The sequence below is a fragment of the Fusarium oxysporum genome, chromosome 8 (genome assembly GCF_000149955.1).
Source record: "Fusarium oxysporum f. sp. lycopersici 4287 chromosome 8, whole genome shotgun sequence".
NCBI lineage: Eukaryota > Fungi > Ascomycota > Sordariomycetes > Hypocreales > Nectriaceae > Fusarium > Fusarium oxysporum.
Window position 1 is genome coordinate 1609355 of NC_030993.1, and position 27705 is coordinate 1637059.

Here is a 27705-nt window from a genome sequence, read left to right on the forward strand (position 1 = left end):
CATTGAATGGAAGTACTGAAGTTAGTGGAGCGCAATACATTCACACTCACATTCAAACTCACTCACACAGCGAGAGCACTTGCATCAACCCCCACTTACTACCCACGAGCCGGCAGGGATGTTGACGGGCGAGCTAGGAGGGGTTAGGGGTGCCTTGCTAGTGGTACTTGGGCAGCAGGTATGGTCGTTCCGGTATTTTCCATCGTCATCACCAAGACAATAAGAGTCTAGGCTGATGATATACCTTTGATAGACGAGTGTAAGCCAAGGCTGGTTGTTGACAGAGCATGTGCAGAACACAGTCTTTGCCGTGCCTAGCATCGTATAACACCACGGTCAGGGACGCAATAACACGAGGTACATGGCCATGAAGATTCTCCCAAAATCACCACATCGCGATTGGACCCGGAGACTTCTCGCAATAGGTAGCAAATTAACTCTGATACCTAGTACATATTCGATTTGAACGAGATCAAATAATAACACCGAAAACGAATTCTATCCTCCTCGGGCCGGGAAACATGGACGAACGGGAACCCTTGTCACTTTCAGTGCCTCGTTCCTGTTGATGGCTTGCAACCACTCGGCTGTGAGAGGCTCGTGTAAACGTTGCGCCCGCAAATGATTCAAATACTGCACTAAACGACCGAGCATGGTGTCAGCGGCTTGGCCATCCTAGTCATCCATGAGAGTGTGGGTTCGATCTTTAGCCTGTTGCTCAAACAAGCACTGATTCAATAAATCCACTGATCAATAGGTATCATCGACATCCGGGAAAACAAAGATCCAAAGGCTTTAAAGGCTGTCGCTATAGAAGACTGAGGGCTTGACGACACCCGCCTCAGTTGGTTCAACCACTTGATTCATTTACAAGTTCAAGCGCCTGATTAGCACAGGAATAGTGGCCATCACGGGCAAGCAATTCCAACAAAGCAATCATTTATAAAGTGTTCACCTGAATCAAATGGGCATTAACTGGATACCTTAGCACCAATTTGCCTCAAGTCCCCAAGAAAGATGATGGTATTATGGAGAGTCATGCGGGAATAGGTTTCCGTCGAGCCTGAATCGATTTGAACGGGTCATAACGCTCGAGATTCTGCGCAGCTCTCCGCTTCCTGGCATGAAAGAAAGCATGTGTTGATGCAACTTCACTTCCAGCAACGACAGCGGGAACAAAGCTCTATGCATATATCCTTTCCCCACACGCCGCTCAGCCTGCCAGACTGGGGAGTGGTGATCAGGGAGAACACGGCCGGAGGACCTTCAAAGGGAAACCCGGTGGCAGTGAAGAACAAATCAAGTGGCTCGTTTGATGGGTAACACGATCTGTAACATGTTCAAGGACAGACATTTTGGAGAAGAAGCTCTCAAGCGGATCTCGCACAAGAGAGAGCCTGGAGTGTCGCCCCACTATAGCGGTGTGGGCCAGAGATAGGGACAGATATTAATATGTCATGCCTGCCTGTGTCCCCAGACATTAGGAGTGGGTTGACCGATCAGATCTCTCAGCGCCATTCTCCAACGCCCGCAACAGTCCCCTAGCCCGCAAATCAACATGTGAGATGCACTCAAGCGGCAGAAACCAGCAAGGAAAGTAGGCCACCAGGCCTGTCGTGAGCCATTTGCTACCGGCATGACAGTTCTCTAGCTTCGGTCAAATCCCCGAGAGGCACCTATCAACAGAGACAGTCAAATTTGAGGGATGAGTGCCGCCTCGGTGCAGATTCACTGTTTGAGCCCTCGGGACCGGTTTCTGGCTTCCTTGCATCCGGTGGGAATAGACCTGGGAATCAACTTGAATATTGCTTTGCCTACAGGTGGGGGTCCCAGTTCAGAGTTGGGGGGTTAAGGGGCAAGGACCAAGGAGCATCGTATGCGAGTGCAGCACTCCGGACGAGACCATGTTATCTCCTATCTCAAGAGGCATGCTGCTCGGCTGACCTTGGCGGTTAAGGTTGCGATCATCAGGCAGGGGTCGAGGGGTTGCCAACGCAGGCGAGTTGGACCATGATGCGCTCATCTCATCGAACTGCAAGAGTATCACCGGTGAGGTTGCTGTCTGGAGGTGTTGCTTGGAGCCCATGTCATGCTGAAGTCTCTTTCACCACTGCCAGACTTCTCATCTCAGAGCCAGCAGATGTCGTCTGTGTCTAGTCTGCTTCCCCAGCCGGGCTTGTTTGGGGTCTACATACAGTATGCTCAGAAAGTTGGGTACACAAAATCCGGGGTCCTCGAGACTTTTATGTGTTATCTCTAGCACGTACCAATGCGAGTCATCTCTGCAATCCTACGTGGCTGTTGACCCTCGTCGCTTCTCAAAGGTTCTCAAGGCTGAAGATTAGATAACCAGGTTCCCCAATCATGACCTGTGTCTGGCTGTGTATACGGGTTTATCAGTCCGGAGATCCAAGAAACACACTATCCGCATTACAGAACAAACGGCCGCATATCAGTTGAAGCCAGTTGCTCTGTAACCTTATCTCAACGCCATCGCCCTGCATATCTGTGATACCATAGCCTTAAATTCGTCGATGCTGCTGCTTTGTCACTTCTGCTGAAAACAGCTGTTGAAGGGACTCTTGTCATACGTCTATTTTTGTTGTCAAAGAATGAGACACGAGACCCTGTTGGTCTTACAAAATGCTCAGAGGTCAATGCATACAAGACCCTGACTGTAGCCATTCTTTGTTTTCCTCATGCTTAAGGATCTGTACTCTTTGTTGGACGAGACCGATCGAGACACGAAACAATGTTTTAAACTTGGCCCTTTCGAATAGTAATTGGGAGGAACGATTCCCCGAAACGATGCGAGCGAAAGAATCCCCGTACAATAAAATAACAAAGCACCTTGATATGGTCTTTCATGGCGAGCCCTATCATGAGCTCGACTCTTTGTCAACTGAGCCAGGATGATGCTATTCTTGCAATTGCTTTCAGCCTTGTAAAGGAAGATACTTGAGAATGAGACGTCCTACCAAGTGCTTATAGACCGATGAACCCCATGGTTCACGACGAGTTCAGAATGGCCCCGAAGCATATCGACCACACGAACGAAAAACATGCACATGAACTCTTCGATACAACTCTTGGTATATCTGTTTGTGGTCTTCACCACCCAGTATGCGGGAGCAATGCCAGTAACAACAGGACCTCCAGTGTTGAGCAAGGAAGATGCCGAGTCACTAGTATCCCACGCCCTTGGAAGCTTTACAAACCCAGACCAAAGGAACAAAGAGACCTCGCAAGACAATTATGCAAGAGACTATGCAAGGAGTGGTGCCGATAAAGGAGCAATTGTTGGAGGCACTGTTGCTGGCGGAATCATCATTTGCGTCACGGTATTTTTCGGCGTTCTCATCCTCAAGAAATATCTTGCTCGTCAAGGAAAATACAATGAAAGGGTCGTTGATGGGAAACCTTTATGCCCAGACACCGAAACACCAGGAACAACGTCTAGCACCCCGACCCGTACTCCATGGCGCCAGACGTTCAACCATCGAATATCGGTCCCGTCTGCAGACTCTGTATACTCTCAGAGATCTTTCGGAAACACTGCAGCTGCCACTCAAATGAGTAGGGCCTCAGCCCAACCAATTCCGCTGCCTACTATACCGTCAAAGGCTGCCCAGATGTTAGGAGTTGAAGATACGAATTCAACGCCTCTTGCAAAGACACCTCTTCCTTCGCCTCGCTTGCTAATTACACCTCTTTCGGAGAACTTTATGCCAAAGACTCCTATTCTTCAATACTCTTCGTCACAGAGTTCTCCGGAGCAAAGCCCTCTACGGAGGAACCCTCCATTGCTGCCCCCTCCGAAGAATCCTCCTCCTCAAGGTCCGCTGCCGCCTGTCCCTACCCATGAGCCACCAGCCGTTGGGGTGTCCAAGCAATCCAGAAGCCCCCAGAATCGCACATCTTCCGTCTGTACCATGAGTACTCTTGGTATGGAACTTCTCCACGATGTGATGCAACCCCTGGAGTCAACCACATTCAGCCCACCCCCTGAAAAGGCGTCCTTCCTTCGTTCACCACCACCAATTTCAAAAACAAATAAGCTACCTCCAGTAGCTATGAACAATTCCAAAGGGCAGAATAGAGTGCCTAGTAGACGATATTTTGTACCGTTGTTCAAGAACAATGGACAGCTGCCGAGTCCAACATCGCCTGGTGAGGGAGTGCTTTCAGAACCAGGGACAAGGAATAGAACGAAGAATATTATCAATTCCAAGGCTGAAACAGTCTTACGAGCCTCTTCTAGGGCGGGACTATTCTCTCTTGGCCACAACAAAATATGAGCCTCGCAGGCCGAGGCTAGATGGAATCCATGACATTAATGAACGTTTGTTCAGGCTTATACCGACTATACCAAGCATGGTTTATTGATCCAGAATTATATACTACTTAATACACCAACCTTTCCTCTTTATTCCACAAAGTTTTACCATCAAAACAGCTTCTTTACTGCCCCAGTATTGCTCTTCGTCTACTTTGATCTCTGTCTTCACCATTTGCGGAGTCTTGTGGGAGCCTATATGACTTAATACACAGTCTATCCATCTACTCAATCAATCCTGTCTAATTTCTTCAACACTGCCAAAGGCATATATCTATCGCAGTTACACCTGCCCGAGACAGACTGATTCTGGTCAACCCTCGTATTTGTCAAAACCCCCGTACCAGCTTGAGCACAACCGTCGTTTCGACAAAAGGCGCTGCCACTCGGCTACATCTTGGAATGTGCCAGAAGCTGATGATGCGTATAGCTCTGATAATTCCCTTAGCTAAGCGGGCCATACATTATAAAGTGATATTTCGCAAATCTTTGTGAAGAGCACCTCAGCCAGAATATGGATCAGGGGTTCCTAGGTAAAAGCTGGAAACAAGGCCGGAATCTAATGGCAAAGCCCTGTAATTTCCCTTTGTACTTCACTCTTATAATCATCACCAATACTTATTATATTCTCCAGTTCCTTGCTAGGCAGCTAAACTCACCCACCACTCTGTATACCTCTACTCTGTTGTGAAGGACGGATGAGCTGGAACCTGAAAGATGGCTCTCAGCAGCTTCTACATGTATAAGTAAAGGTATCGTCTGGAATCTTCCATTAAGACTGATATAGGATAGTTTCCATTACGGTTCAGCCTATAACACACATGAACGCTAAGTATATTGGTTCCGCATCGCTCGGCCGCTGTCAAGGCCCGCTCAGTCACATACGCTCCAACGCATGGATGGAATATCAATTCTGGAGGTCGACCATCACATTAGAGAGCCTTAAAACCCAGTTTAACAAGCCTTGGACCTGTTCTCGGGACCTGTGAATGCCTTGCTACCTACTGAAAAGGGGGATCGCATCTTGGATATAAGGAGGCCTCGCTTTGCTCTCAGGTATCTAAATCAACTATAAGGCTGCAAATTAATAGATGCCAAGCAAGTGGTCTTTTATAAACTGTCTCCATATGCCAGCTCAGCATCCTAGTGTCGAAACACAAGTTCCACTTCTATCTGCCAACCACAAACATGCTGTACAAGACCTCACCTATCGTGTCTAAGCGACTGTATGATCGCACCGAAACAAACTCTATTGACAATCTAGAAAGCTCCGGACACTCTTGGTCCCCTGTTGCGCAAGCAGTATGGAAACATCCGGTTAATAAGCCCCTTCTCAGGACCTGGGACGACCTTTCAGGAAGTCAACCAGATGGATCTGGAGACATGTCCGCCAGAGCATCAGATATTCCATTGACAACCTTTGAAGCCCGCCGATCGTCCCACCAGACTCATATCATACACCGTAACTGGACGCCTACGCCATATATCTCTTTCACTTCCTCACCAGAGGCACTCGAGAATTTGGCCAGCCAACTTCAGAAAGTCTCACCCCAGAAGAAAGCGTCAGACAGTTACTGTAGTCGATCCTGCAGTTCGACTCGAGTCAGGCTGGCCTACCATTTCCTATGGTGAAGAAAAGGACTGCTACCGCATTGCAATCCCATATGGGATAGCACACTGGGAACTCAAGGCTCACCACCTATGCCTTTGGACAGTCAAAGCAGAAGAAGTCGCTCAGCATTACGACTGGGACAAGCTTTTTCTCGGACCCCAACTGGTATCATAATATTGTCCGCCCGGATATCAAGAGGTTTCGTGAAGAAAGGCAGCGCCGGGAGCAGGAACAGGTTCAACATCGGATAGACGATATATCAGCCGCTTTCGGTACCCTACCTTGTGAGTATCCTCCATTATGCTAAATGGAAATGTTCGTTGACTGTGTTAGTGGATGGCTCTTTATCACCGAGTTCCTCGACTGCCTCAGACCACAACACCGACAACGAATATTGGGAAGACACGGACCGCAACCAACCCACTAAGCAACATATTCAGTCGTTTCTATGAATAAGAGCTCCTTTTCTCTCTGATTACAGGTGTGTATGGTTAGAGCTGGGGGTTTTCAAGACGTGGTTGAGGGTTATCATTTGAGTGTTTTGTTGTTTTTGTTACCGGTATCAGATTGTGATATGAGGGAGGTGGATGACCTTAGACTCAACTTATGCTACTTCGAACAATGGATTATTAAGTCTTACGGAGCTTGCCGAGCTTAAACTACGCATTTCAACAATCATGGAAGAGATTACTCATTGCTTACCATCGCACCCACAGTGATACTGTCTCAAACATCGCTTTGTTCATCACTCTCAGTGTACCCTCTACAGAGTAGTCGCTCCGGATTTCATTTTCCTGCCTTGAAGAAGACATCTGGGCTAGTTCAAGCCATGAGTCATGAACTGAGAAGATCAATTACTTCCGGCGCATTCCCGAATCCCCATACTCAAGGAGTCAAGGGTCGAGGATTTCTTAGTGTTTGGAGGCGTTACTTTAGAATTGCATGAATCAGGCGAATAAGCAGGTCAACATCGAAGTATAATGTGTAATGGGGTATTATTCCAAATATGCTCACAATAATAAACAAGTTAACCATGAATACCGGACATCTTGTGGTAGTGCCCCTCCTCCCCTGATTGCCTCCAAACCCACCCAGTCCAGTTGTATATGATCCTTCTCTTCCGACTAGACATTTGTGAAAATGCCGTTAGTATGAATAATGTGTGTAAATATATGATTATATCCCTTCAATGTTACCCCCACGGAGAGAAAAACGCCCTCGCGAGTGAAGCATCCGCCAGTTGTTGTAGGCTCAAATGAATGAAGTGCCCCTGCAAACGCTAAGCTCCCCTTCGTGTTGGTGATTTACTTGGTTTGTACCGCGTTGTTACAAATTAGCGTTCGTTTCTCTGATGCGATGCCCCTTGTAACCAGAGGCAGGAAGCGCGTCTAGCCGTAAAACATGACCGAACGCCGTAATGAATGAAGTAGAGGCCGTTTCTCATCGTCCTTGCGCCGCTACTACTGCCGTATCTTGATCGAAATACATGCTCGAGTGCGGCGGTTGAACAGTGACCAGGAAACGCGGTGCCAGTGCATGCCGGATTAAGCAGGCTGGTACCGCAGGGGTTGTTGGACAATCAGTTCCTTGGTGCAGACTCTTCGTAGTATTGAGGCCGATAAATCTCGGCGTTGGCGTGCAATTCGTCGACTGGCTGTTTGTCGGTCGACTTTGAGACGCAAAAGGCCTGCAGTGAGCCTCGATCGTCCTCTATCCGATGACAACTCGTGCGCCTTCCTTGCCCAACACACCCCTTTCTTTCGGCTTGGGGCTATTTGTGCGACCCTTCTTGCCCTTGAGAAATCCAAACATACCGCCAGAGCCTTCACTCTTGCCGTCGCCAATATTATTAGCATCTGTAGGCAAGGTTGCATCCTGGCGAGCTAGTTCAGACCAACTACCGCTGCCATCAAGAGTTACTTGTACGCCCCCAGTAGGACTTGTCATCCGTTGGCCGGCGACAATCGGGACATGGCGAGCTCGGAAGTCATTCTGCAGTGGAGGTGGCGGAGCAGGGCGTACAGGGCGTCCCTGCCGGCTTTCATTACTGGTACTTGGGTTAAGAGGTGATGACTGATAACCTCCATTGACTGCGGGCATAGGCGTTGCTTCATCCGTTGTGATCGCTTGAGGAGCGTTGTCCGAGTCGGGATGCCCTTCTGGATTGGCACCAGCGCCCTCAGTGATTCTGTTCAAGTTAGTAAATCCATCTCATAGCAGCCAGTCTAGGAGGTCATACCGTTTGTAAGCAGCCACTGTATAGTCGAACGGCTTGAAATCTGTCTCAATCATGCGATACAGCTCGTCTTCCCTGATCTCTTTCTCAGTCGCATCGTCCTTTAAACGCTCTCGTGGTTTCTGGCGTCTCGCACGGGCTTCGAGTGGAGCCTCCTCTAATAGCAACTCTTCGAGGTCGTATGTGGCATCGAAATTGGTCTTCTCGGATGAAGGAACAAATATGGGTTCGATTCTCTTAAGTTCGAGTAGTTCGAAATCAAAACACTTGAAGAATTCGTTTTGTGTGAAGCTCTCCCATGTTGAACCCATTCGAGTTTCGCGGTTCGGGTCGAGCGCGGAGCCGATTGCGTAGAGGCAAGCGAGGGATACAGGCGGTTGCGTCACGGGATATTTGGGAGAAGCGGCCTGGATCTGTTGACTGAGAGATCCTTCTGAGCCGCCTTCGAATGGGCGCTATATCAAATGAGAAAAGACGTATATATGACTGGTGCAGTTTGACAAGCTTACCTTGTTGTAGATACACTCGTAAAAGAGAACACCTAAGGACCACCAATCTGCCCGCACATCGTATCCTTTGCCAGCATAAACTTCAGGTGCAAGATAAGCCAATGTGCCGGACTTGCTAGTAAGTGTCCTTCCTGGAACGACGTCGGAAGCGACGTTCTATTTCCGTTAGTTTTAGCGGCATTTGAAGGGGAGAAGAGCGTACAAAATCAGTTAAATGGACATGGCCATCCGCATCAAGCAGGACATTGTCGGGCTTGATATCTCGATGGATGATATTTTGACTGTGCACATATCGCAAAGCACATCCAAGCTCGGCAATCCAGAATCTAACAGCCTCTTCGGTAAAGGTCTTTCTCGAAATATGAAATCGCAAATCTCCGCCAGTCATTAGATCAACTACCAGATACCTGTTATCGAATGTGAGCTAGCACTAGACGGTGTAGATTATAGGAGGGCGTACATGTACTCAATATCTTGAAAACTGTATCTCAAGTTGCAAATGAAAGGATGGTTAACATATTCCAGCATTCGGCGTTCGCGGATGATGTTTCGCACGCTTTCGGATCGTACGACTGCGAGGTTGAAAAGGATCAGCATTGTGTCACAGAGATGATAACAAGTTCCATCAGATTGATTATTGTCACCGATGGAAGTGGTACATAGATCAAGACCGCGGATCCAAAGCCAAGCGTATGATCAGTAGGGAGCGTCCTGAACTTACCTTCATCTTTACGGATATATTTGAGGGCAAAGGACAAGTTCGTATCCTTCCGCTCAACAATTCGCACCTTTCCAAAGGCACCTCGGCCGACGACTCGCAACAGGCGGAAATGATTCAAGTTCACTACAAAGCTGTCAGCATCACCCACCAATCACAATGTCATAAAGTTAAGGAGCAGAAGCATGTGAGGTTGCGAGAGCAAAAGACAGAAAATTTGGTCGTGAAGAGCGTGGTAAGAGGTTGCATGACACACGTGGGAGACAGGATGACGCCAAGTAATATGCGGCTGAAAGACAGTAAATGGCATGCAGGATGACGGGAATCCCAGATAAGCCAATGGCGACATAGATTTGGGGGGGCGAACGACAGCAGAAACAGATACAAAGAAGCTTCTGATCTGAGCTCCTTGACGTACCTTCGCCGTTCAGGTCGACGGGCTTTCCTTGGCCATTGCCCATCGCGAGGGGATCGATATGTTGGACAACGTTGAATTATCGTGAAAGATAGCAAAGTCCCATGCTGAGTCTTGAATCTAAGGAATGGATCGGGGGTGGAGTTGGAGCGCCGTGGTAGTATCTCGCAGGGCACTGTATCTTGCGGTGTAAATCGTGGAAATCAAAATTCGATTCGAGAGAAAGGCTGTATTGATGGCAGTGGGTTCGATGATGTTGATAGCGGCGACGACGATGATGATGATGGCAAAAGGATCAAAGTCGCAGGGGTACAGCAGCAGAAGCAAATGCAGCTCAAAAGTCAGCGAAGCAAGATGAGGCTTGGCTTGGCTGAGTTTGGACTGGCCGGGCGCTTGTTAAGTCGAATCGAATCGGGACGCGGACAGAGCAGGGTCTGGACCTTAGCGGACAACGTAAAGCACGGGAGGCGAGAATCGGATTTTTCTTGTAGTGCAGTTCAGTCCAACTTAGGTCTTTGGGGGGGTTGAGACGTCGTTCGGAGGTTGGTGGCGGCGGGAGGTCAAGGGGACGGCGTGCGACTTTGGACCGACTTTCTTGGGGAAGAGAGAGGGGAGAGAGGATGGTCTTTTGAGGGGGAGAAAAGGAGGCCCGGTGAAGAGGGGGCTTGTGGAGGCGTTTCGAGACGTGGGATGTCAAAGTGCTCTAGTTCTAGCTGAGTTGCCTAGCAGACTAGACTTGTTAGAAAAGGAAAAAAAATGTACTGTTGGTGAAAATACAAGATGGAGAACAGTACGGCAATAGCGGAAGGGAAGTGGTCTAATATGGGCAATAATAGCGATACCTAGCGGTAAAGACCTTTGACTAAGTGAAGTTTGAGAGTTTGGTTGGATGGATGGATATTCCTGGGAGAGGAAGAAGAAGAGTCAATGGAACAAATGGAAATGGAAGGTCTCGGTACTAGGTAGGAGTCAGTACCTATTAATCAAGGTGCCGTAGCTCAGTACAGGTAGGTCACGGTAGCGGGCAGCTGTGCTAAAGGGAGAGGGGGGGTCCCTGTGTTTGAAAGGTGTTGACCCGATGCTGCACATTAATCTACAAGTTGTCGAATCAATAACGATTCCTACTACAGACACGGAAACATGACAGGAGAGCCACACCGTCAAACAAAGAACTAATCAACTAATGATGCCACTCTGAACTTTCAGGGCGTACATGTCGGGTCCCGTCCCTGACGAGCCGTACCAGTACATGCTTCAACTCCTTAGAAACGGGAGTGCAGTACGACACGGCCGAAAGTGATTCATGGTCTGTGCCTATTTAATTCCGTCCTTCTTGCAAACTCAAGTGGTCTGTCGTCTGTATGTATCTCTAGTTCCCTTGCAATCCAATGTAAGAGAGCACGGACAACTGCATCCGTTGGCAGGGGTCCAGAATAATGAAAAAGCTAAGAGCCGGAGCAACAGCACGAAAGAGGTCAGAAAGCCACGTCCAGAAGAGCAGTGATTTTCGTTTTTCTGCTCGCTTGTCAGACATTAGCTCTGTCTAACTCTTGACATATATCTGGTTTATCAACGGGGAAACAGGGGGTTTCAAGCCAAGATGCTAGCTTATCAACAGATGGCGTCGAGTTGACTCCAGAAGAGGAATTCCCGTCGTCTGGTGTAAGACGGAGGATTCGACTTGACTCGACTTGGTGGATGCCTTCAAGTGCTAGGAGGTATAAAACAACAACTAGCTTGCAGACGATGCTTGCTATGACTAGTAGAGCAGAGTCCTGCACTGCAAAGTACCAGAACCGACAATTGCCATTACGGCACACAGAACCAAGTGTGGGCTAAATAACCGACCAATGATGGTGACCGGTGGCAGTCCAGCCAGAAAAAAAGCGCCTGGTTGTTTGTTAGCATGGGATGGAATGGCTTGGCTTGGCTCGTGGGATATAATGGCATGAGAATTCGAGAATGACTAGAGAAATATCATGGTATGACTTTACTTTACGATCTATCAGAAGATATGTTGATGAATGAACCTGGTTAGACTGCTCAGGCTACTTGAGAATGATGTTTGAAGTTGTCCATCTCTATCTAGCCTTATGTTGAGATATTCTACAACTCTCGTAAAAGCAGCCTTCCTTCTCTCTACTAACTCTATCTTGACTATCTCACATCACCAAAGATGCCGTCGTTGCATTGCATTGCATGGGTGAGTTCGTCTCTCTCGCTATTCCCATTTTCGTGCTCAGCTGGCTCAGAGTTGAGTTCGTTCATCTGGCCCCAGACCATGACAAGGGTCCTGACTCTTGTAAAAGAGCCAGCCAAACAAGACAGGGGACTGTATGTACGACCTACCCTGGTTCCACTGTCGTTCAAAAAGAGTCCAGGGTGAGAGAAACGTCCTGCGTCCCTAGGTGCAGCAGCGTTGACCTGCAATGTAACTATGCTAAAGGTGCACTATACCGCCAAAGATCATCACCACGTCCATCTCCTTTTTTTCCCTATTGACAAGTAGAAACACGCAGTTTCATATTCATATAATTTTCATTGCTTCAGGAAGCCACACACAGTCGGCATGTTTCCCTCTCTACGGTTACCGCTTACTACCACCTTGCCTGTTCATCCATAACATAACATTACATTACTGACTAACTGATTACCTCTCCTCTTGTTCGGCGTGTCCGAAGGGGTAGTGCTTGTGGATAGGCGGCGCGTGGCGGAAACCAGTCTAACCACTGATCAGCTTGACAACTCGACTAAGACGAGACCATTTCGTGCCCCGTCGACACAAGATCGAAAATACACAGTTAGTTGTATCTCAAGTACCTTTCGACATGTGCTTCACGATGCAGACCATTTCTGACCTTTATCGCCGAGGCGAATCAGCTGCTGGGAGTGTGAGAATCCCCTAATACTCACTGAAGCCGTGCTCGAGATCTACATGTCGATACATGCTAATGTTGACTTGGCGGTCTTGCAAGTGCACAACCAACCAACTTGACCTTTGTCGCTTATTGGCCAATTGGCCAGTTCTGTTTTAATCTTGTTCGATATTAATGCTTGTTATTGAGGAATTGGGATATGGCATTAACACGTTCAAACTCTCGGATTCAATGTTCCCATTGCAGAACTCAAAACTCCGATCTTGGCTCATATCGACACGGTATTGGTCCTTGAAATAATCGCAATTGGCCAGCTGAGCAAAGATGTGCTCCGTCTCAGCTCAAATTTCAACCTCGGATTTACGGGGTGCCTAGGTTCGCCGGAGAAGCATTCCCCTTTTCGCCTGGACTCAATACAATAGCACTCTGCTGCTAGTGATCGTCTCCAATGTTTGAGCTCCTGATGCTTCGTGGCGTAAACCAATATGGGGGGACCAACAGCAGAAAACCCGACAAAGGCCGGACGGGCGGCCAGGTACGAAAAGACTAGGGGAGAAGCTGACACACGACGATCAAACTACTTCCTCTGTTAGGGGTTGATGGAGACGGAGACGTGGAGCTCTTGTTGGTCGCAAGGTTGACAGGGTCATTTGACATCGCTACCGACCAACCAGCAACGACAACTCTACTGCACCTATCCAGCTCGTTGGGCCTTTGATGCGTTCTCAGATCTCATCCAAAGAACGGGCCCCTGCATGAACAAGAGCGACTACTGTAGCTATGTTTGCTTCACAAACAGGCCTGGTTTGTGTTTGTGTGACCCTAACGTCTTTCTGGAAGGCTTCTTTCGGCTCACATGCTAATAACACAAGACGGCCCAGTACCGGTACATATGCATGAGTCCTTCAGTTATGAGTTGGATTTGGATTCTGCAAACGCCGTTCATGTGCAGATAAGCGACGGAGATGCCCGTAGTCGACAACGGTGACTTGTCGTGTAGAGGGACATAGTGGCGTGCCTCATGACTTAATAACCAAGCAGCCAAACCGGGGCTAGCTTGGCCTGCCGCGTTCCGATGCACATAGACCGGCTTTGTTTGCCATGTTTGGACTGACGTGTATTTCACTTGCTCACTGCTCATAGGGAGACACTGATATAGGGGAGCTGAATACAGCTGCCTGGAAGCTTTTACAGGTCAGAGATAATGTGTTCTGCAGTATCGCAATACCATGGTACGAAGGTGCAAATTGCACATATCTCACTTACACCGATCCCTTGCCAAGGTGCTAGATTGTATTGGAAGGTGGACACAACGCAACGGGCTGCCAATTACACCAAGAAAAAGCAAAGAAGCACATGTAGCACCATCTCGGGCCCCTGCTCCAGCTTCCAACGGCGCCGCCTCTTTGATGCAGGCCAGCCAACCAATTTCATTTTGGAGCAGCCGCATCAGCATTCAAAAGATCCCTTGGGAGCTAACGGGCGGATAGGTGCTGAGGTGCACAGAGATGGAGGTGCCTCAACCGTGTTTCAAAGCCTGTAACCTCGGCGGTACTTGCGAAGTTAGGTATGGATGCTATGTCCCAGCCTCTGAACGTCATCACAGTCACAAGGCTGCCGAAGACGTTCGTCTGGTCCCCCTGTCCCTGATACCGTTCCAGATGCCGACCCATGTTTGCTGATCCTCCTATTATTTAACGCCGCAGCCGTTTTCAAAGTCTTTCGTGTTGGTTCAATGAAGTCTTTGTCATGATTGCATAGGTATCAAGTCCAAACCTAGAGATGGAGCAATTTCAAATTCACTGCATGAACACGTCGGAAGCTGATACTCGCTTAGAGCGATAGATAACTCCTACCAAACCTTCAGCAGGGTTGATCCCCGGGCATTTCTCCAACGTCAACTCGAACTGCTTCCTTTTAACTTCCATTACAGTTGATCCCATCACCTCAGCAAACGGAGCTCGTTTGATAAACCACGTGTGGCATTGGCTTGCTTGTATCCGTAGTGTTGCTTCCATGAAAACAAAATTGAATTGTTCTAGAACAACGCTCCAAGACGTTAGTGGCTTGGAAAACGCCTCTCGGGCAATGCCGCGGCCGGCCAAGAAGCATTTTATATCGAATATTGGTATAGACAAAGAAACACTTCTCCGATATGATGCCTCTTTTCCGGCTGAATGGCATTTGACATGAGTCTGCTTTCCCCATCAAGGTGCCATTTATCCTATTTGCCGGTGATCTAACAGCTGAGGCGCAACGCCGCCTGCCAAGGTCTGCATTTCTCACGACAGTTTGGTGTTTAGTTTGTTGTTTAGTTTGTCTAGTTTCTTCCTTACGAATCCACGATGCGGTTATTTTCATCAAAATCATACGTTTGTGTTCTAGATTCGGAAGAACAAGGATCCAACCGAATCGCAACTGTCAATTTAAATAGCTTTGGTGCTTGGTGCGTGTAATTGAGCAAGTTGCGCAAGCCTTATTCTAGTGGATATCTCACAATCTTTCTTCTTTTGTATGCCCAGGTATGAATAGTCAATCTGCAGGCCGAAACTCTGGAACAATACAGGAAGATAGTTTGCTTCCTGAGTTATATTCGTATTATTTGATCAGAGGAGACGATCTTTTTTTTCGACTGGCCGGACTAGACGGCGATCTCGTTTCAGTCGATAACTTTATTTCGTTGTTGTTCTCTGTGCAAGCGAAATTCGGCAGTCAACTGACTTCCAATCCCTACGTTATGGATCCTACCTTGACGGCAGTCATGATCGTTCAACTACCGATCAGATGGATATCTCAAATGATAGGGTGCAGGAGACTCGACGTCAACCTCTAACCTCTGCTATCTGAACAAATCATATCTCATCATGGATAAGGTACCCTGGTTTACCGGAGGGAGTGCTCCAGCCCTGCCAGAGTCAGGATGAAGAATTCCCAACGCCATTACTCCATCAAAATTTTTACTCGTAATTAAGTATCAAATTTCAATCACGAGTATTAACAAATCCCCAGTTCTTTCATTATACGATCATCGCCTAAGTATGGTGTAGGTTAGTCTATCTACAAATCATGACGATTGAGATCGCTTAGAGTATGATGCTCGATGACGTAGTTGAAATAACATCACTCCAATTTGAGCTACATTGGAAGCCCAGAACTTGCCAAATACACCTTTCAACTGCTTCAGAAGACTACACAGATCACCTATAACATCACCTTAAGCTCAGTTTCTACCAGAAACCCACGTCTATCGTCCATTCATCGTCCGTCGCCATGTCTCTCTTCCGCCATGTCCTCCGTACAACCGCAACCACCATCCGCCCTTTTCACACAACAACACGCTTGCAGATGCCGTATAAGCACGATCAGGACCGAGAATCTTTGCGCCCAGTTGCGAATGAGAACACAAAGTCAGGAACGGACGAGCAAGTTGCCTCTGAGCACGCAGACATCGCCTTTGACCCTAACACGACACGGCCTGAGGAAGCTGCCGACAAGACCAGGGAGAGGACCAAATCTAAGGGTCGAGAGGGAGAAGACGCCCTGAACGCGAGTGGTGCGAACCAAAAGCTTAGCACACCCATGGGTGATGAGAAAACGATTAAGACCAAGGGTGCTGGAGAAGAGATCTCAAAGGGAGGATCCAGCGGAGGTGGAAGTGCGCCCAAGAAGGGAGATCTGCCCAAGGCCAAGTAAGAAGTGGGAAAATGAAGCGAGAGGTCAAAAGTGTCTATGAACTGTATCTCGTGTACTCCTTATGATGGCATATGTATTACCTATTCGTTCATCAGAAGAAAAGCTCGGAGGCTTAATTGCATATATAGATAATTGGGGGGGGGGGGGAGCCCACAACAACAACCTCAGCGCCTGAAAGACGTGGAATTTCTATTTCAATGAGTGCTCGGAAAATGATTGAATGTGATTGATAGGAGAATGAATCAGCTGCGAAATGCTACGGCACTCCCACCCATGGATATCACGGACAGTCACAACGACTACTTACCTGAGTACCTTAGGTAGTAGACCAGCAACTGCACAAATGTCGAAGGAAGCTCCCAGCTGACAGAACCTCGTCTTGCTTGATTCAGCTATCAAGCCCAAAATGACATCTGTCTTGGCAATTCGCATTATTGTTCCGAGTTTGATAATCATTCAATACCACTCGAGTTAAGTTCAATGTTCGTCATCGGTCATCGAAATATCATTCAACAAGTAAACGAACGTCATGGAAACCCTCGAAACATCACAATGTCACATCTCCCTAGGAGATCTGGTAGCCGATGACGAACTTAACGAGTTGCACTTCGACATAGTCAACACATTCGATCGAGCCCTGAATACTGGAGACGGCATCTCAGATCAAGCCGTTGACCAAAATGGACCAGATCCTAGTAGAAGTAGGTCTGGAACTGGATCGAACCAATCTACGGAGGGCCAACAGCTTGACGCCGAGGCAGAGAAGCTCGCTGATGAACTGGAAGAGCTATGGTAGGAACATGTGTCTCAAATCCTCAACTCCCAAGCTGGCATATCTTCTTGTTCTTCTTCTAAAATATTCCTGACTGCAGTCTGGAAAGTTTTCCGAGAAGTTCCTCGACGAATTCCGGTTGAGGATGAACGTATGAATCTCCTTGTACGCACGATAGATGTCCTCGGGCAACAGCACACAAAACCATCTGACCCCCAAGGGATTTGTGTCTGGAAAGGCTTACCAGGGCCGCAAAGGCTTTTTCTAGAAGTTTCTAATGGCATGTTCCTGGGCCTCCCTTTCGCCGAAACCTCTTGAGAGTCCCACTGATTATTACTTAGTTCCCCCCGACGACACTTGCCTGCGTCGAACGTATAGTGGGTGGGTGTCTTTTCAGTTGTTTTACAGTGGGGGGCAAAAAGTATGAATCCAAACGCAAGTACCGGACTGATCGGGCTAGCCCGAACAGGCATGTGTTATAATGCCGCTTTCATATTACAATTTTAACCTAATAAGGTCAATTAAAACAGCTTCAATACTTTATATACCAGCCTTCAGCAGTAATTATAGTAGTAATACAGTTCGGCATTATATCGCAAAGGTTCTTTAGAACCCTTTCTTTAAGGTTATCCTAAGCCTTTATTATAGCTAAGACTAAGGCATATTATATAGTAACTATATCCTCTATATAAGTTAGTTCTAGGTATAACTAATAGATCTCTGCCTTTATTAATACCTATAGATTCTCTATAGGGTTTAAATTAGGCAAATAAGGCAGCTATATTATTAGCTAGACCTAAAGCTCTTCTAGCAGGGCCTTAATAATATAGGCAGTATATATAAATATATTATTATATATAAAGATATTACCTAGCTAAAGAAATTATAGCAGTATAATAAAATAAAGATTATAGATACTAATAGTATTAATATTACTAATAAGAGGCACTAAGGGCATATAAGATCTATAACTAAAGGCAGCCTAGAATATCTGCTATATAGCATCTTATCTCCTAGCCTTACTTATATCCTATATGTAAAGGGCTTTATAAGGCAATAAGAAGGTCTAAATAAGTCTTATGCCTTAATTGCAGCAGATTATATACTTATTATTCTATTTAACCTTTTGCTAATTAATACCCTAATATTATATAGCCTAATTAAGCCTTTTATATACCTATAGTAGTATTAGGGCTATATATTTCTTTTATATTTATTTTCTCTTATTTATCTTATATAAGAGGTATTATAAGGAATGCAGTTTAATAGGATTATTAATAGAATTAAGTAAATCTCTTATTATTATATATAGATTAGTTATAATAATATTATAAATCTAATCCTATTACTTTTCTATAAGCTTATATAATGCACCTAATTGCAGCAGGGATATATTATTAGCTCTATGTTATGCCTTGCAGCATAGGGTCGTTTTAATTATGCCGAGAGGGATATTAGGGAAATACTTCTTAATCTATAAATGTATAAGCCCTTGCCTACGTAATTTATATATACGAGACCGTAATAAAGGCGATAATTCCTTGCCTCAAGGCATCGTTATAGTGTTATAATATGTGTTATAGGGAAGAAATTAGCATGCAAAAGCTGCAGGGAAAAACGCGTGCCTAATCGGGTTAGGGGCAGGCCAGCTACTTGCGTTTAGATTCATACTTTTTGCCCCCCCCACTGTATGCTTGTCTCGTTGCCAAAAGTATATTGCGAGATGACTCACCTGCCTCCAACGTCATGAAACAAGCGCTAGAAGATCCATTACCACTTGAGCCACGGATGTCTGATGCTTATATTCTTGGGGCCTGTGAATGGATCATAGCAGCCGGCTCACAGCTATATTTTCGGATTGGGTTTATCGAAACATTATGGGCAGGGCATTTAGCACAGTGGCCGTTCGGGCAGGGTGCAATTCCCAGAGAAAGATGGGATTCCTGGAAAAAGAGGCTCAAAGTACTGCGGAGAGAACTTGGGTCTGACCAGAGAAGTCTGCAGGACAGACTGTTCGAAGCAGACCAATACATGTCGTATGAGATAGATCAAAAGCGCCAAGAGTATAAAATCTTTCTAGCATCAATACGGGATGAGCAAGCAAATGTAGTTAAATGGTTGGGTGGCGTGTAATGCGCCAAGATCCCGGGGAAGTGCAGGATGCATCAGCAAACTGTGGTCAACTTTACATTCATCATGCCATGAAAACATCAAGCCCATAGTGGCTCAAACTCCCGACGCCAGGCTATGCATATCACTACTAACGCGCCAATGCCTAGGCGTACATCATGTCGCCGTCCTCCTCCTCGTCGTCATCCTGCACGGCAGGGACCTCCTTCTTCTTCCCCAAGTCTTGACGGCACATGGGACATGTACCCTTGCTGCGCAACCAAGGTCCGACGCACTCGAGATCAAATCGATGCCCTCCTTTGCATGGGAGCTCAACAACGAGGCAATATTCGTCTTCTAAATAGGGCACCTTACAGATGGCGCAGTCGTCATCCTTCTTGAGGGTTTTGCGACTGACACGGTCGATTGAGTCGACAAACTCTTGCGACACCCCATGCAGGCGAGTGGGAGGATCGTTGATATCATCTTCGAGATTCATTATCAGAGACTCGAGAAAGTCTCGGTTATCGTCTGTAGGAGCGGTGGTGTGCAGCTGGTGTAGCTGTTCCTGGAGGAGGCGGAAGAGAGTAGCCGTGTCGACGGGGGTGGGCGTGGCGTGTGGGTTGTGATGAGGAGTTTGGTCGCCTGAAGGTTCGGCGATCTGATCGAGGAGGGAGAAGAATGATGACATGTCTACGCGACGGCCTGAACGGCGGCCTTCAGCAAACTTGACATTGTGTTCGACTTTGGAAAGTTAGCTATAAGATCGAATGGAGGGGTTGAGGGGGGGTTATTTCACGTTACCTTCGTACTGAGCAGCCATTGTGAATCCTGGAAAACTGCGTTTGATTGTTCGTTCGCTGCTGGGGCAAATATTGAGAGAGGAAAGCAAGAATAATGTGTTGGGTGAAGAGAGGGCGCGCTGGCGTCAAGACGTTGTTGTGTAACGGTCAGACGCAGGCAGAGATGCTGTCGCAAGTTGAGAGAGAGCTCTTGAGTTGTGGGGTAAGAAATGAGTGAGTGGAGAACTGGACCCCTGCTTCGAAGAGTGCAGGGGCGCCACAGTTGTGCAGTTAAGCTGCAGACAGGACAGGGCAGGGCTGAGGAGGTTGTACGATTACGTGCTTACAGCTTCACATAAAAGCTTGGCCCTTAATATCGGTTGATAATTTATTCAAGAACAGCCAAGCCAGGTCGATTTGGAGAAGAATTGAGACTTTTGCAATAAAGCAATTGACTTGATTGATCACGATATTATCACATGTCAACTCAGTTTAATGTGGCTGATTACATATCCCGCTAGGACCATGTCGTCACATCGTTCAGTCCCAAGCTTTCCATCCGACGGTTTAAATACTGTGCTTGCGTCCGTCCTGACTGCCTATCGATCAACTTGGTTCTGAACTGATTCGTTATCTTCCGCTTCTCTACCTATCCAAGTATCTTACCTTGCCTAGGTACTATTGTTTTCATCTTGATACCCTCATCTGCTTCTATTCTTACGATTCGACACTTGTACAAACCCTTCACCTACCATAACCACTAATTTACCCTATCGCCATGTCTTTGCCCTCTGCTGCCATCATCGGCTCAACCGGCCTGGTCGGCTCAAACATCCTTTCAACGCTACTTGCCTCCGAAACCTACAACCCTGTGCATACCATCACTCGACGCGCTCCTAAGGCGACATCACCTCATCTCAATGCGATAGTCGATGCCGATACTGCCAAATGGGCAGAGCTTCTCACAGGGCTCACGCCCAAGCCATCTGTAGTTTATTCTGCACTGGGTACCACTCGCGCTCAGGCAGGCGGGATCGCCAATCAGTGGAAGATCGACCATGACCTCAATATCGAACTCGCAAAGTCATCCAAGGCTGCAGGTGTCTCAACCTTCGTTTTTATTTCCAGCGCTGGAACACGGTCCCTCCTCTCCTCGTCTTCGCCTTACGCAAAAATGAAGAACGGAGTTGAAGACGCAATCAAGGAACTCGACTTTGAGCAAGCCGTGATTCTCAAGCCCGGCATGATCCTCGGTCACAGAGAGGCCAGCCGCACAGTGGAGGGTATTGCCCAAGGGGCAGTCAACGGCCTTGGCCATCTCAGCGCTGGTATCAGAGATACTCTTGGTCAGGATGCTGATGTCATTGCGAAGCCGGCCGTGAGGGCTGCGCAGTTGGCCAGCGAGGGAAAGGCACCGAGCAAATACTGGATCCTTGGTGGAAGCGACATTATCAAGTTGGGAAGGACTGAGTGGCCGGGTAGTCAGACTCCCACGGAGACGAAGACCGAGGCTGCTGCGTAGAATATTTGCGAGAGTGACTTGACATAGTCTTTGTGGTACAGTCACGACTGTCTCTACCTTTGCACAACGCTTTCGCAGACTGCCAGAATCAATTAGTCATTCAATGACGTGCTTCCCTAAATACCCATTAATAAAAAGCATGAAATCAACAGGGCGTTTTCTAATTCATAGTGCATACTCTCCTCCCTCTGCAACGCTTAACGGCTCTTGCGAGAGAATCGCGCAAGATAAGATGGTCTTGAAGCCGTCAAGACTCCAGCTGAAAGTGATTCACTAGAGGACCCCATAAATGAGAAATAATTCACCATTAAGAGTACATAGTATTCTCAGTCTTTTATCTGCCTTGTACCTTGTATATGAGCTTATGGTTTGATATCATTGGTTATGATCAATTGCTCAGTTTCCATCTCGCTAGTTCTTGGCATCAGAGCCCAACCCTGTGTATGATTCTGTACACCTTGTGTTGCGTTTCGCAAAGCCATGAAATGCAGTAATTTCCCCCTGCATGAATATATGTTCACGTTGAAACTGATATATAGTTATCAAAGGCCTTCTACTAGGCAGTAAGCAAGTCTTGATCTTTCCTCCGACCCATCGCACTTCGGCGTTGCTTCTCCCCGCCCCCGCCATTCGTCGGATCTCATCATCAACTCCACTCCTCGACTCTGATAACCACCACCAGCTTCTATCAACTTCTCACTCACTCACTCATTCACTAAGCTTCATCTTTTACTGCCACAACTCAACGTAGATTCACTCAAGTAAGTTTCACCTATGAGAATACCCTGTTAACACACAGTACTCATAATTCATAGCCCAGTGACACATACCCGCTATCGAGCACATCATCGTTTGTGATTACATATCATGTCTTCCCGTCCTTCAGTCGTCGGCCCAGACTCCGGCCCCGAGGCCCCTTATCCTCTTCACATGGAAGGCAAAGTGATTTCTGGTTTCGGCCGCGGCTCCAAAGAGGTACGTCTTCTTCCATGCATCACTTATTTTACTCACACCTCTTAGCTCGGCATCCCAACTGCCAACCTCCCTGTGGACGAGGCTCTCACACCATGGATCGCCAACATCTCCTCCGGAGTCTACTTCGGCTATGCCTCTCTCGCTCTGCCCACAACACACCCGGACATCCCATCGGCTTCATCCAACGGACCTCCCAAGTCTGACACAGAGGATGCTCTCCTCGCTGCCGAAGCCCCTGCTAACCCTCCTTTCCACATCTTTCCCATGGTGATGTCCATTGGGTACAACCCCTTCTACAAGAACACAGTTCGCAGCGCAGAGGTTCATGTGCTGCACAAGTTCACCGCAGACTTCTATGACGTGCCTATGCGTCTACTCATCCTTGGCTTCATTCGTGAGGAGAAGGACTACAAGAGTCTGGAGGCTCTGATCGAAGATATTAACTTTGATTGTGAAGTTGCAAAGAACAGTCTTGCCCGCGAGGCCTGGGCTCCTGCAAAGGGACGTGTTATTGGCGGTAAAGATCTTGAGGGCAAATTAGATGTCCAGTGGTTACTTCGAGATGCCTAGGATAGATCCAAGAGAAATAGAACATGGTAAAAAGTGGCCGGGAGTTATGGATAGATAGCAACATAGAAGAGATGGGATTTTTTTCAAAAGTCATGGTTGTTTCATTTCACATCTGCTGAACTACCTGGGTATCATGCGAAACCCCCATCTGCCTGACTTAGAGCACTACCAATAAACTATGCAGCATCAAAGCTAATCTTCTATGCAAAAGTGTGTACTCCAGATCTTTCCCTTCTCTTGCAAAGTAGCCCTCCCCTAAAGGCCTGGCTAGTATCTCATTTCGAAGAAAATAACCTCCAACAAAAAGGGAGAATGAACGTATTTCAGTTTTGCCCTCAGTCATAACTAGCTAAACTGCTAGTTGCTGTGGTCCTTGGTCTGGTAAATATCGCGGTAAGAACTGCACTTGAGTTAGCAAGGAAGAAGTCTTAAGGTACGAGATATTAGAACTCACATTCATTATAATCATCATGGGAATGTCAAAGACGTCTCGTTTGATCGTCCAACAATAAGTGCATTCAACCTTGCCATCCCTCTCAATCCTCGATATACCGTGCTCGCTGTCAATTCGCGTAACTCGGCTACTGAGGATGCTCGGCTGCACGTCCTTCTGAGTAGCATGATCGGGTTTGATGTCCATGCTCTGAGAAGATCGATACTTATTGAGTCGGCAACTTCTCTGTACCTTGCCGCGACTGTCCTCAAAGGCCAATTCCGCAAAATCTTGGTAAAACTCAACCACACTGTCATCATCCAGCAGCTCACCCAAGAAAACAGGCTGAGGTCGCCCGCCGCTCAAGTCAAGGGTGGCCTTTTGAGGCCGGGGCGTTGGCATGTCTCCCTGAGCATTGTTGTCTGGTGTGTTCGACCCATTGGTCGAACGCCCGCTGTAGGTATTGATATTGAGGTTTGGCTCTTTTCCGAGCAGCACCTCTTTTGTCCATCCTGTCAGCGCGATAAACTCTTTGTTGACAGCAGCGACCTCGCCCGATCTTCGGCAGACAATGGTCGGAGCGCAGCAATGCTGTAAAAAGTCATCATATTCTACCAACGTTCTTTGAAAGCACTTCTCCATGAAAATGAGATCCTGACGGGTCAGATCTTTGGTACAAGATATAAAAGACGGTCGAATCTCTCCAAGGGCTTTGGCGATTCGTAGTAGCTTGTTGCCGGGCAGACGGTTTCGTAGAACAGCCACCATGTTGTGGAACCCGGTTGTGTAAGGATACGGCTCTTTTACACTTTCGTAGATAGCGGCAGAGTCTCTTTGTCGCTTACCAAGATACGACTTGGGATTCGGCTTAGTACTCTTCGGTCTGTGTCGTTGTGCGCCAGGAACTGTAGGAATTCCAGCAAAATTATGGCCTGGTGAGCCTTCCATGCCTGCAACGGAATGGGGGCTGGCTGTCGCATCTGTACTTGGGCTGGCGAGACTTGTAGGCCCGGCTGCAATAGCATAAGCATGGGGTAGTCCGTGCTGGAGGTTTCCCTGGGCATATAGAGATTGGTTATTTTGGTCCATACCCGAAAAGTCGGCCCCTAACATGGGATGATCAAAGCCGTTTCCGTTGCTATTTGCATTTCCGAAGAGAGCTGCATAAGTGGCCTCGGTGGTTGGAGTCTGCGACAGGGAGTTCTCTCGCGGAGGTGTCTCGGCTCCAAGGGCCATCTTGTTAAGAATGCCAAACTCCCAGCCGGCGTATTGACTCCCAAAATTCAGACCTTCGAGGTCAAAATTGTACAGAGCAGGGTTACTGGGATCGAATAAGGCGTTGAAGTCCATATTACCAGCAGGTATAATATTGTTGATTGGAGCGTGCGCATTGCTGATCGGAGCCTGGAAGGATGTCGGGGACGTTTGAGGGTTGAAAGGTAGACTATCAATGCCTACAGGAGTCTGCGCGCCCGTTGAAAAGACCGGCAGTGTCGTAGTGCTCGCCTGAGAAAAGAAGTTGCTGCCAGTTGCAGACATACTATCTGACTGGCTGGCATTCGAATTCTGGCGCTGAGCGTTGGGCCGTGAGGGAGTAGGGTTGGGACTGGGGTTGTAATTTGGGCCAAGAACAGGCCGAAGGGCTTCCGGAGGAGCATCGTGAAGGTATTTGGCCTTCTTGCGCACACCATCCTGGCATGCATCAGCGAGGCCACGCTTGATGCACCTTTGGCACGGTCTCTCATCTCCTGGAAAGATGTCAGTTCGAAATCTCTTCTTGGCTGTCAAGCACGACGATCTCAACTATGACTCTTCTCCCACTGAAATGGGTAAAAGAAGCGCGCAAGGCAGTTTAGCAGCGAAAATACCGACAACTGATGGATTAAAGAGCCAAACTTCACATGGAGAAACGAGCTCAGGTCTTGATGATTGGCAAATTGCCAGCATTCGGTCGCTGCAAGGACACTTACCACAAGTCAGATGAGCTCTTTGACATGCAAAGCAGGCCCTTCGCGCCTTTTTTCTCCTAGGGCGCATAGGATCTTTGGGGTCGTACTTCTTCTTGACCTCGGTGGTGCTCTCGGTAGTGCTCTGGTCGGTCATCTTCTCGTCTTCTTCCTTAAGAAAAGTTTCCGTCTCGTCTTCGTTCTCAGACATAACATCTGAGACCTCAGTGCTATTCTCCTCCATTTCGTGCGGCATGGTGTCTTAGGTTTTATATACAAGACCTGGAGACCGGTACAAGGTCTTGCGATAGCTGGAATATCCTCCTCTCAGCTTATTACAGCCCGAGACTTTATTTGGGTTACTGCACACAAGGCGGCTCGGATATGCGGGCTCCGATCTCAGAACCCTTTTTTGTTTCTCTCTTTCACCTTGTCCTCCTTTTAGACAGCTTTGCGAAACCACACTTATCCAAGCCGTGGTGGGACAACCAAGCAGGGACAAGTACGCCGTCGAATTGAAGTTACAATCAGTGCAGTTCAGAGTGACAACAACCCCCACGGTGGCGTGGCAATGCGCAGATAATCTTTCCCCTGATCTCCCTCGCTGATCGCTAACGCGTGCTGCGTAGGTGATGTATGTAAGATTAGGAACAACCTGAACTGCAATGCCCAGATGCGGCAGGACTATGGTGTTGGGCGCAAACGAGGCCAGAAGGCTGTATGCAGCCGTGTATTTGATGATCACGTCTCTGGGCTAATTGGGAGACCGAAACTGCTCGGTCAAGCTCGTATCGTAGAAGGGGCGTACTCGATAAAAGCCAATAAGTGGATAGGTATGATACGCAAAGAGGCGTCTTCGTGAAACATATATTGAGTCAATAGTAGGCCGCAGCGGCCGTGAGGCTCTGATTGTTGTCACCGAAGAAGGCGGAGGAGGTGGAGGAGGTAGAATTCCGATTCGAGGAGCTTAGGTGATCGATGATCGCTAGATGCAGGAGAGTCGTCGGTCAGCGGTAGAGGCGGAGCTGTCTAAGGCGACACGGAGGAAAAGCAACGGCGACACGGGAGGTGAGAGATTTGGCGACTGTGAGGATGCGAATGACGACGGGGAAAGAATAGGATGCAGCTACCCGCGGGCCATGAGGAGTGGCTGCACCCAGAACCAGCACCAAAGTCAACCAATTTAAGCAGAAATTGGCCACTACAGCAACAGGAGAAGCTCACACGGCGTCGGCGACCGTAGAAGCAGGCTGTGGTGGCAGCGTGTATGTAGCGTTGTGCAAAGATGAGGCATGCGAGCCAGGCGCGGCGCGGGGGAGAAGTTGAGCGCAGATTGTGCGGAGGAGCCGGATCGCGATATAGATTGGGTTGAAGAGGGGGTATAAGAAAGGATACTGAGTCAACGTTGAGAGTAGAAGTCGAACGAGGCAATTCGCAGAATAAGTTGTAAGCAATGACTGGTCCAATTCAAGGTCAGTGAGAAGAGCCCAGTCAGGTCAGGCGACAGGGTGTTGTAGTGGTGGTAGTAGGTAGCATTGTGGGTTTTGGTGGTTGGTGGATTAGCAGACGCCACAGACTGGGCAGGGCAATTGGAGGATGCAGATGCAGATGCAGGTGTCTTAAGGTTGTTCCTGTGCTGTTTTTGCTTGCTCCAAGGTACCTGACCTTAAGCTAAAAGGTGGTCTACCTTATGCTGTAAGAATCGAGTGCGAATGCGTGCTACCTAGGTAGGGATCGCAGAAGTACCAAGTTTGCTGTGCCAAGTACCTGATGTAGGTACAGTACAACAAAGTGGGTTCATGACAAGCTCTCAGTCAGAGAAAGTGGATTATTTTTAAGGGGATAAGGAATGGATTGGATTGGATATGCGTACTGAAATACAATGTGTACATGCAGACAGAGTGACGAATCCTGATTTTACATCTCAAGGTATAAAGACAGCCAAGGCTCGTTCGTTGTGCATCCATGGCATGTGCAAATGTAGAAACCCGAGGTGATGCTACATGCAATCTCGTGAACAAGCAAGCTACAAACAGGACATTGATTGACAGGCGGATGATCGAATAACCATACAGGTATTAGCTGTAAACCCACACAGGGTGGGTAACTCTTCATCCTTTCAGTCAATTCCCCTGTCTCTCTGCGTAGCAATGAACGTCAAACCCTTCAACCTGCCTAGACATGGGTATCGTATCTGACAG

General features: G+C 47.8%; 11 protein-coding genes across 23 annotated transcripts; 7 read left to right on the top strand and 4 right to left on the bottom strand.

Annotated features, from left to right (window-relative positions):
- Positions 1-446: 446 nt before the first annotated feature.
- Positions 447-4712, bottom strand: FOXG_18497 (uncharacterized protein). Its single transcript, XM_018398591.1, has 2 exons — positions 3709-4712; positions 447-3678 (listed from the first exon to the last, which is right to left on the bottom strand). Exon 2 carries the CDS (start codon positions 2084-2086, stop codon positions 1835-1837), a length of 252 nt encoding a protein of 83 aa, XP_018237091.1. The 5' UTR covers positions 2087-3678; positions 3709-4712; the 3' UTR covers positions 447-1834.
- Positions 1316-1438, top strand: FOXG_18498 (uncharacterized protein; the record flags this gene model as incomplete). The annotated part of the gene is made up of 1 exon (XM_018398592.1): positions 1316-1438. The coding sequence occupies one exon, from the start codon at positions 1316-1318 to the stop codon at positions 1436-1438; it is 123 nt and encodes a 40-aa protein (XP_018237092.1).
- On the top strand, positions 3063-4298 carry FOXG_03167 (uncharacterized protein; the record flags this gene model as incomplete). The annotated part of the gene is made up of 1 exon (XM_018380752.1): positions 3063-4298. One exon carries the CDS (start codon positions 3063-3065, stop codon positions 4296-4298), a length of 1236 nt encoding a protein of 411 aa, XP_018237093.1.
- Positions 4713-5308: 596 nt separating the features above from the next.
- FOXG_18499 (uncharacterized protein) lies at positions 5309-6400 on the top strand (the record flags this gene model as incomplete). The annotated part of the gene is made up of 3 exons (XM_018398593.1): positions 5309-5898; positions 6027-6232; positions 6282-6400. The coding sequence occupies exons 1-3, from the start codon at positions 5525-5527 to the stop codon at positions 6398-6400; spliced, it is 699 nt and encodes a 232-aa protein (XP_018237094.1). The 5' UTR covers positions 5309-5524.
- A 436-nt stretch (positions 6401-6836) lies between these two features.
- Positions 6837-10803, bottom strand: FOXG_03168 (AGC/YANK protein kinase). Of its 8 annotated transcripts, none has more exons than XM_018380755.1 (8): positions 10669-10781; positions 9830-10556; positions 9415-9537; positions 9154-9265; positions 8896-9100; positions 8694-8849; positions 8188-8639; positions 6837-8136 (listed from the first exon to the last, which is right to left on the bottom strand). In XM_018380755.1, exons 2-8 carry the CDS (start codon positions 9870-9872, stop codon positions 7659-7661), a joined length of 1569 nt encoding a protein of 522 aa, XP_018237097.1. In that variant the 5' UTR covers positions 9873-10556; positions 10669-10781; the 3' UTR covers positions 6837-7658. The 8 variants fall into 8 exon arrangements, with proteins under 8 accessions (XP_018237097.1, XP_018237098.1, XP_018237096.1 ...); XM_018380756.1 differs by having other exon boundaries at positions 10621-10730; XM_018380754.1 differs by having other exon boundaries at positions 10604-10730.
- Positions 10804-15972: 5169 nt separating this feature from the next.
- FOXG_03169 (uncharacterized protein) lies at positions 15973-16395 on the top strand (the record flags this gene model as incomplete). Its single annotated transcript, XM_018380761.1, has 1 exon — positions 15973-16395. The coding sequence occupies one exon, from the start codon at positions 15973-15975 to the stop codon at positions 16393-16395; it is 423 nt and encodes a 140-aa protein (XP_018237103.1).
- A 529-nt stretch (positions 16396-16924) lies between these two features.
- On the top strand, positions 16925-17191 carry FOXG_18500 (uncharacterized protein; the record flags this gene model as incomplete). The annotated part of the gene is made up of 1 exon (XM_018398594.1): positions 16925-17191. One exon carries the CDS (start codon positions 16925-16927, stop codon positions 17189-17191), a length of 267 nt encoding a protein of 88 aa, XP_018237104.1.
- Positions 17192-18867: 1676 nt separating this feature from the next.
- FOXG_03171 (uncharacterized protein) lies at positions 18868-21798 on the top strand. The gene has a single exon (XM_018380763.1). The coding sequence runs from the start codon at positions 20837-20839 to the stop codon at positions 21578-21580; it is 744 nt and encodes a 247-aa protein (XP_018237105.1). The 5' UTR covers positions 18868-20836; the 3' UTR covers positions 21581-21798.
- FOXG_03170 (uncharacterized protein) lies at positions 18932-20368 on the bottom strand. Its single transcript, XM_018380762.1, has 2 exons — positions 20081-20368; positions 18932-20020 (listed from the first exon to the last, which is right to left on the bottom strand). The coding sequence occupies exons 1-2, from the start codon at positions 20097-20099 to the stop codon at positions 19443-19445; spliced, it is 597 nt and encodes a 198-aa protein (XP_018237106.1). The 5' UTR covers positions 20100-20368; the 3' UTR covers positions 18932-19442.
- A 234-nt stretch (positions 21799-22032) lies between the features above and the next one.
- On the top strand, positions 22033-23348 carry FOXG_03172 (riboflavin kinase). Its single transcript, XM_018380764.1, has 3 exons — positions 22033-22341; positions 22396-22555; positions 22601-23348. The coding sequence occupies exons 2-3, from the start codon at positions 22448-22450 to the stop codon at positions 23123-23125; spliced, it is 633 nt and encodes a 210-aa protein (XP_018237107.1). The 5' UTR covers positions 22033-22341; positions 22396-22447; the 3' UTR covers positions 23126-23348.
- FOXG_03173 (uncharacterized protein) lies at positions 22944-27318 on the bottom strand. 6 transcript variants are annotated; one of them, XM_018380770.1, is made up of 4 exons: positions 25532-27318; positions 24650-25306; positions 23580-24571; positions 23164-23525 (listed from the first exon to the last, which is right to left on the bottom strand). In XM_018380770.1, exons 2-4 carry the CDS (start codon positions 25095-25097, stop codon positions 23475-23477), a joined length of 1491 nt encoding a protein of 496 aa, XP_018237113.1. In that variant the 5' UTR covers positions 25098-25306; positions 25532-27318; the 3' UTR covers positions 23164-23474. The 6 variants fall into 6 exon arrangements, with proteins under 6 accessions (XP_018237108.1, XP_018237113.1, XP_018237109.1 ...); XM_018380766.1 differs by having other exon boundaries at positions 25529-27318; XM_018380765.1 differs by having other exon boundaries at positions 22944-23525; positions 23580-25306; positions 25529-27318.
- Positions 27319-27705: the final 387 nt, after the last annotated feature.

Bases quoted from the DNA above. Each gene is read 5' to 3' on its own strand.
- FOXG_18497 (XM_018398591.1), bottom strand. From the start codon at position 2,086: ATGGGCTCCAAGCAACACCTCCAGACAGCAACCTCACCGGTGATACTC.
- FOXG_03168 (XM_018380753.1), bottom strand. From the start codon at position 9,872: ATGGGCAATGGCCAAGGAAAGCCCGTCGACCTGAACGGCGAAG. The intron at 9,266-9,414 runs GTAAGTTCAGGA...TCAACCTCGCAG, and splicing joins ATATATCCGTAAAGATGAAG to TCGTACGATCCGAAAGCGTG. The intron at 9,101-9,153 runs GTACGCCCTCCT...ATTCGATAACAG, and splicing joins TTTCAAGATATTGAGTACAT to GTATCTGGTAGTTGATCTAA.
- FOXG_03171 (XM_018380763.1), top strand. From the start codon at position 20,837: ATGTCTTTGCCCTCTGCTGCCATCATCGGCTCAACCGGCCTGGTCGGC.
- FOXG_03172 (XM_018380764.1), top strand. From the start codon at position 22,448: ATGTCTTCCCGTCCTTCAGTCGTCGGCCCAGACTCCGGCCCCGAGGCC. The intron at 22,556-22,600 runs GTACGTCTTCTT...CACACCTCTTAG, and splicing joins TCGGCCGCGGCTCCAAAGAG to CTCGGCATCCCAACTGCCAA.
- FOXG_03173 (XM_018380765.1), bottom strand. From the start codon at position 25,760: ATGCCGCACGAAATGGAGGAGAATAGCACTGAGGTCTCAGATGTTATG. The intron at 25,307-25,528 runs GTAAGTGTCCTT...ACATCTTTCCAG, and splicing joins AAGAGCTCATCTGACTTGTG to GAGATGAGAGACCGTGCCAA. The intron at 23,526-23,579 runs GTGAGTTCTAAT...ACTCAAGTGCAG, and splicing joins CCATGATGATTATAATGAAT to TTCTTACCGCGATATTTACC.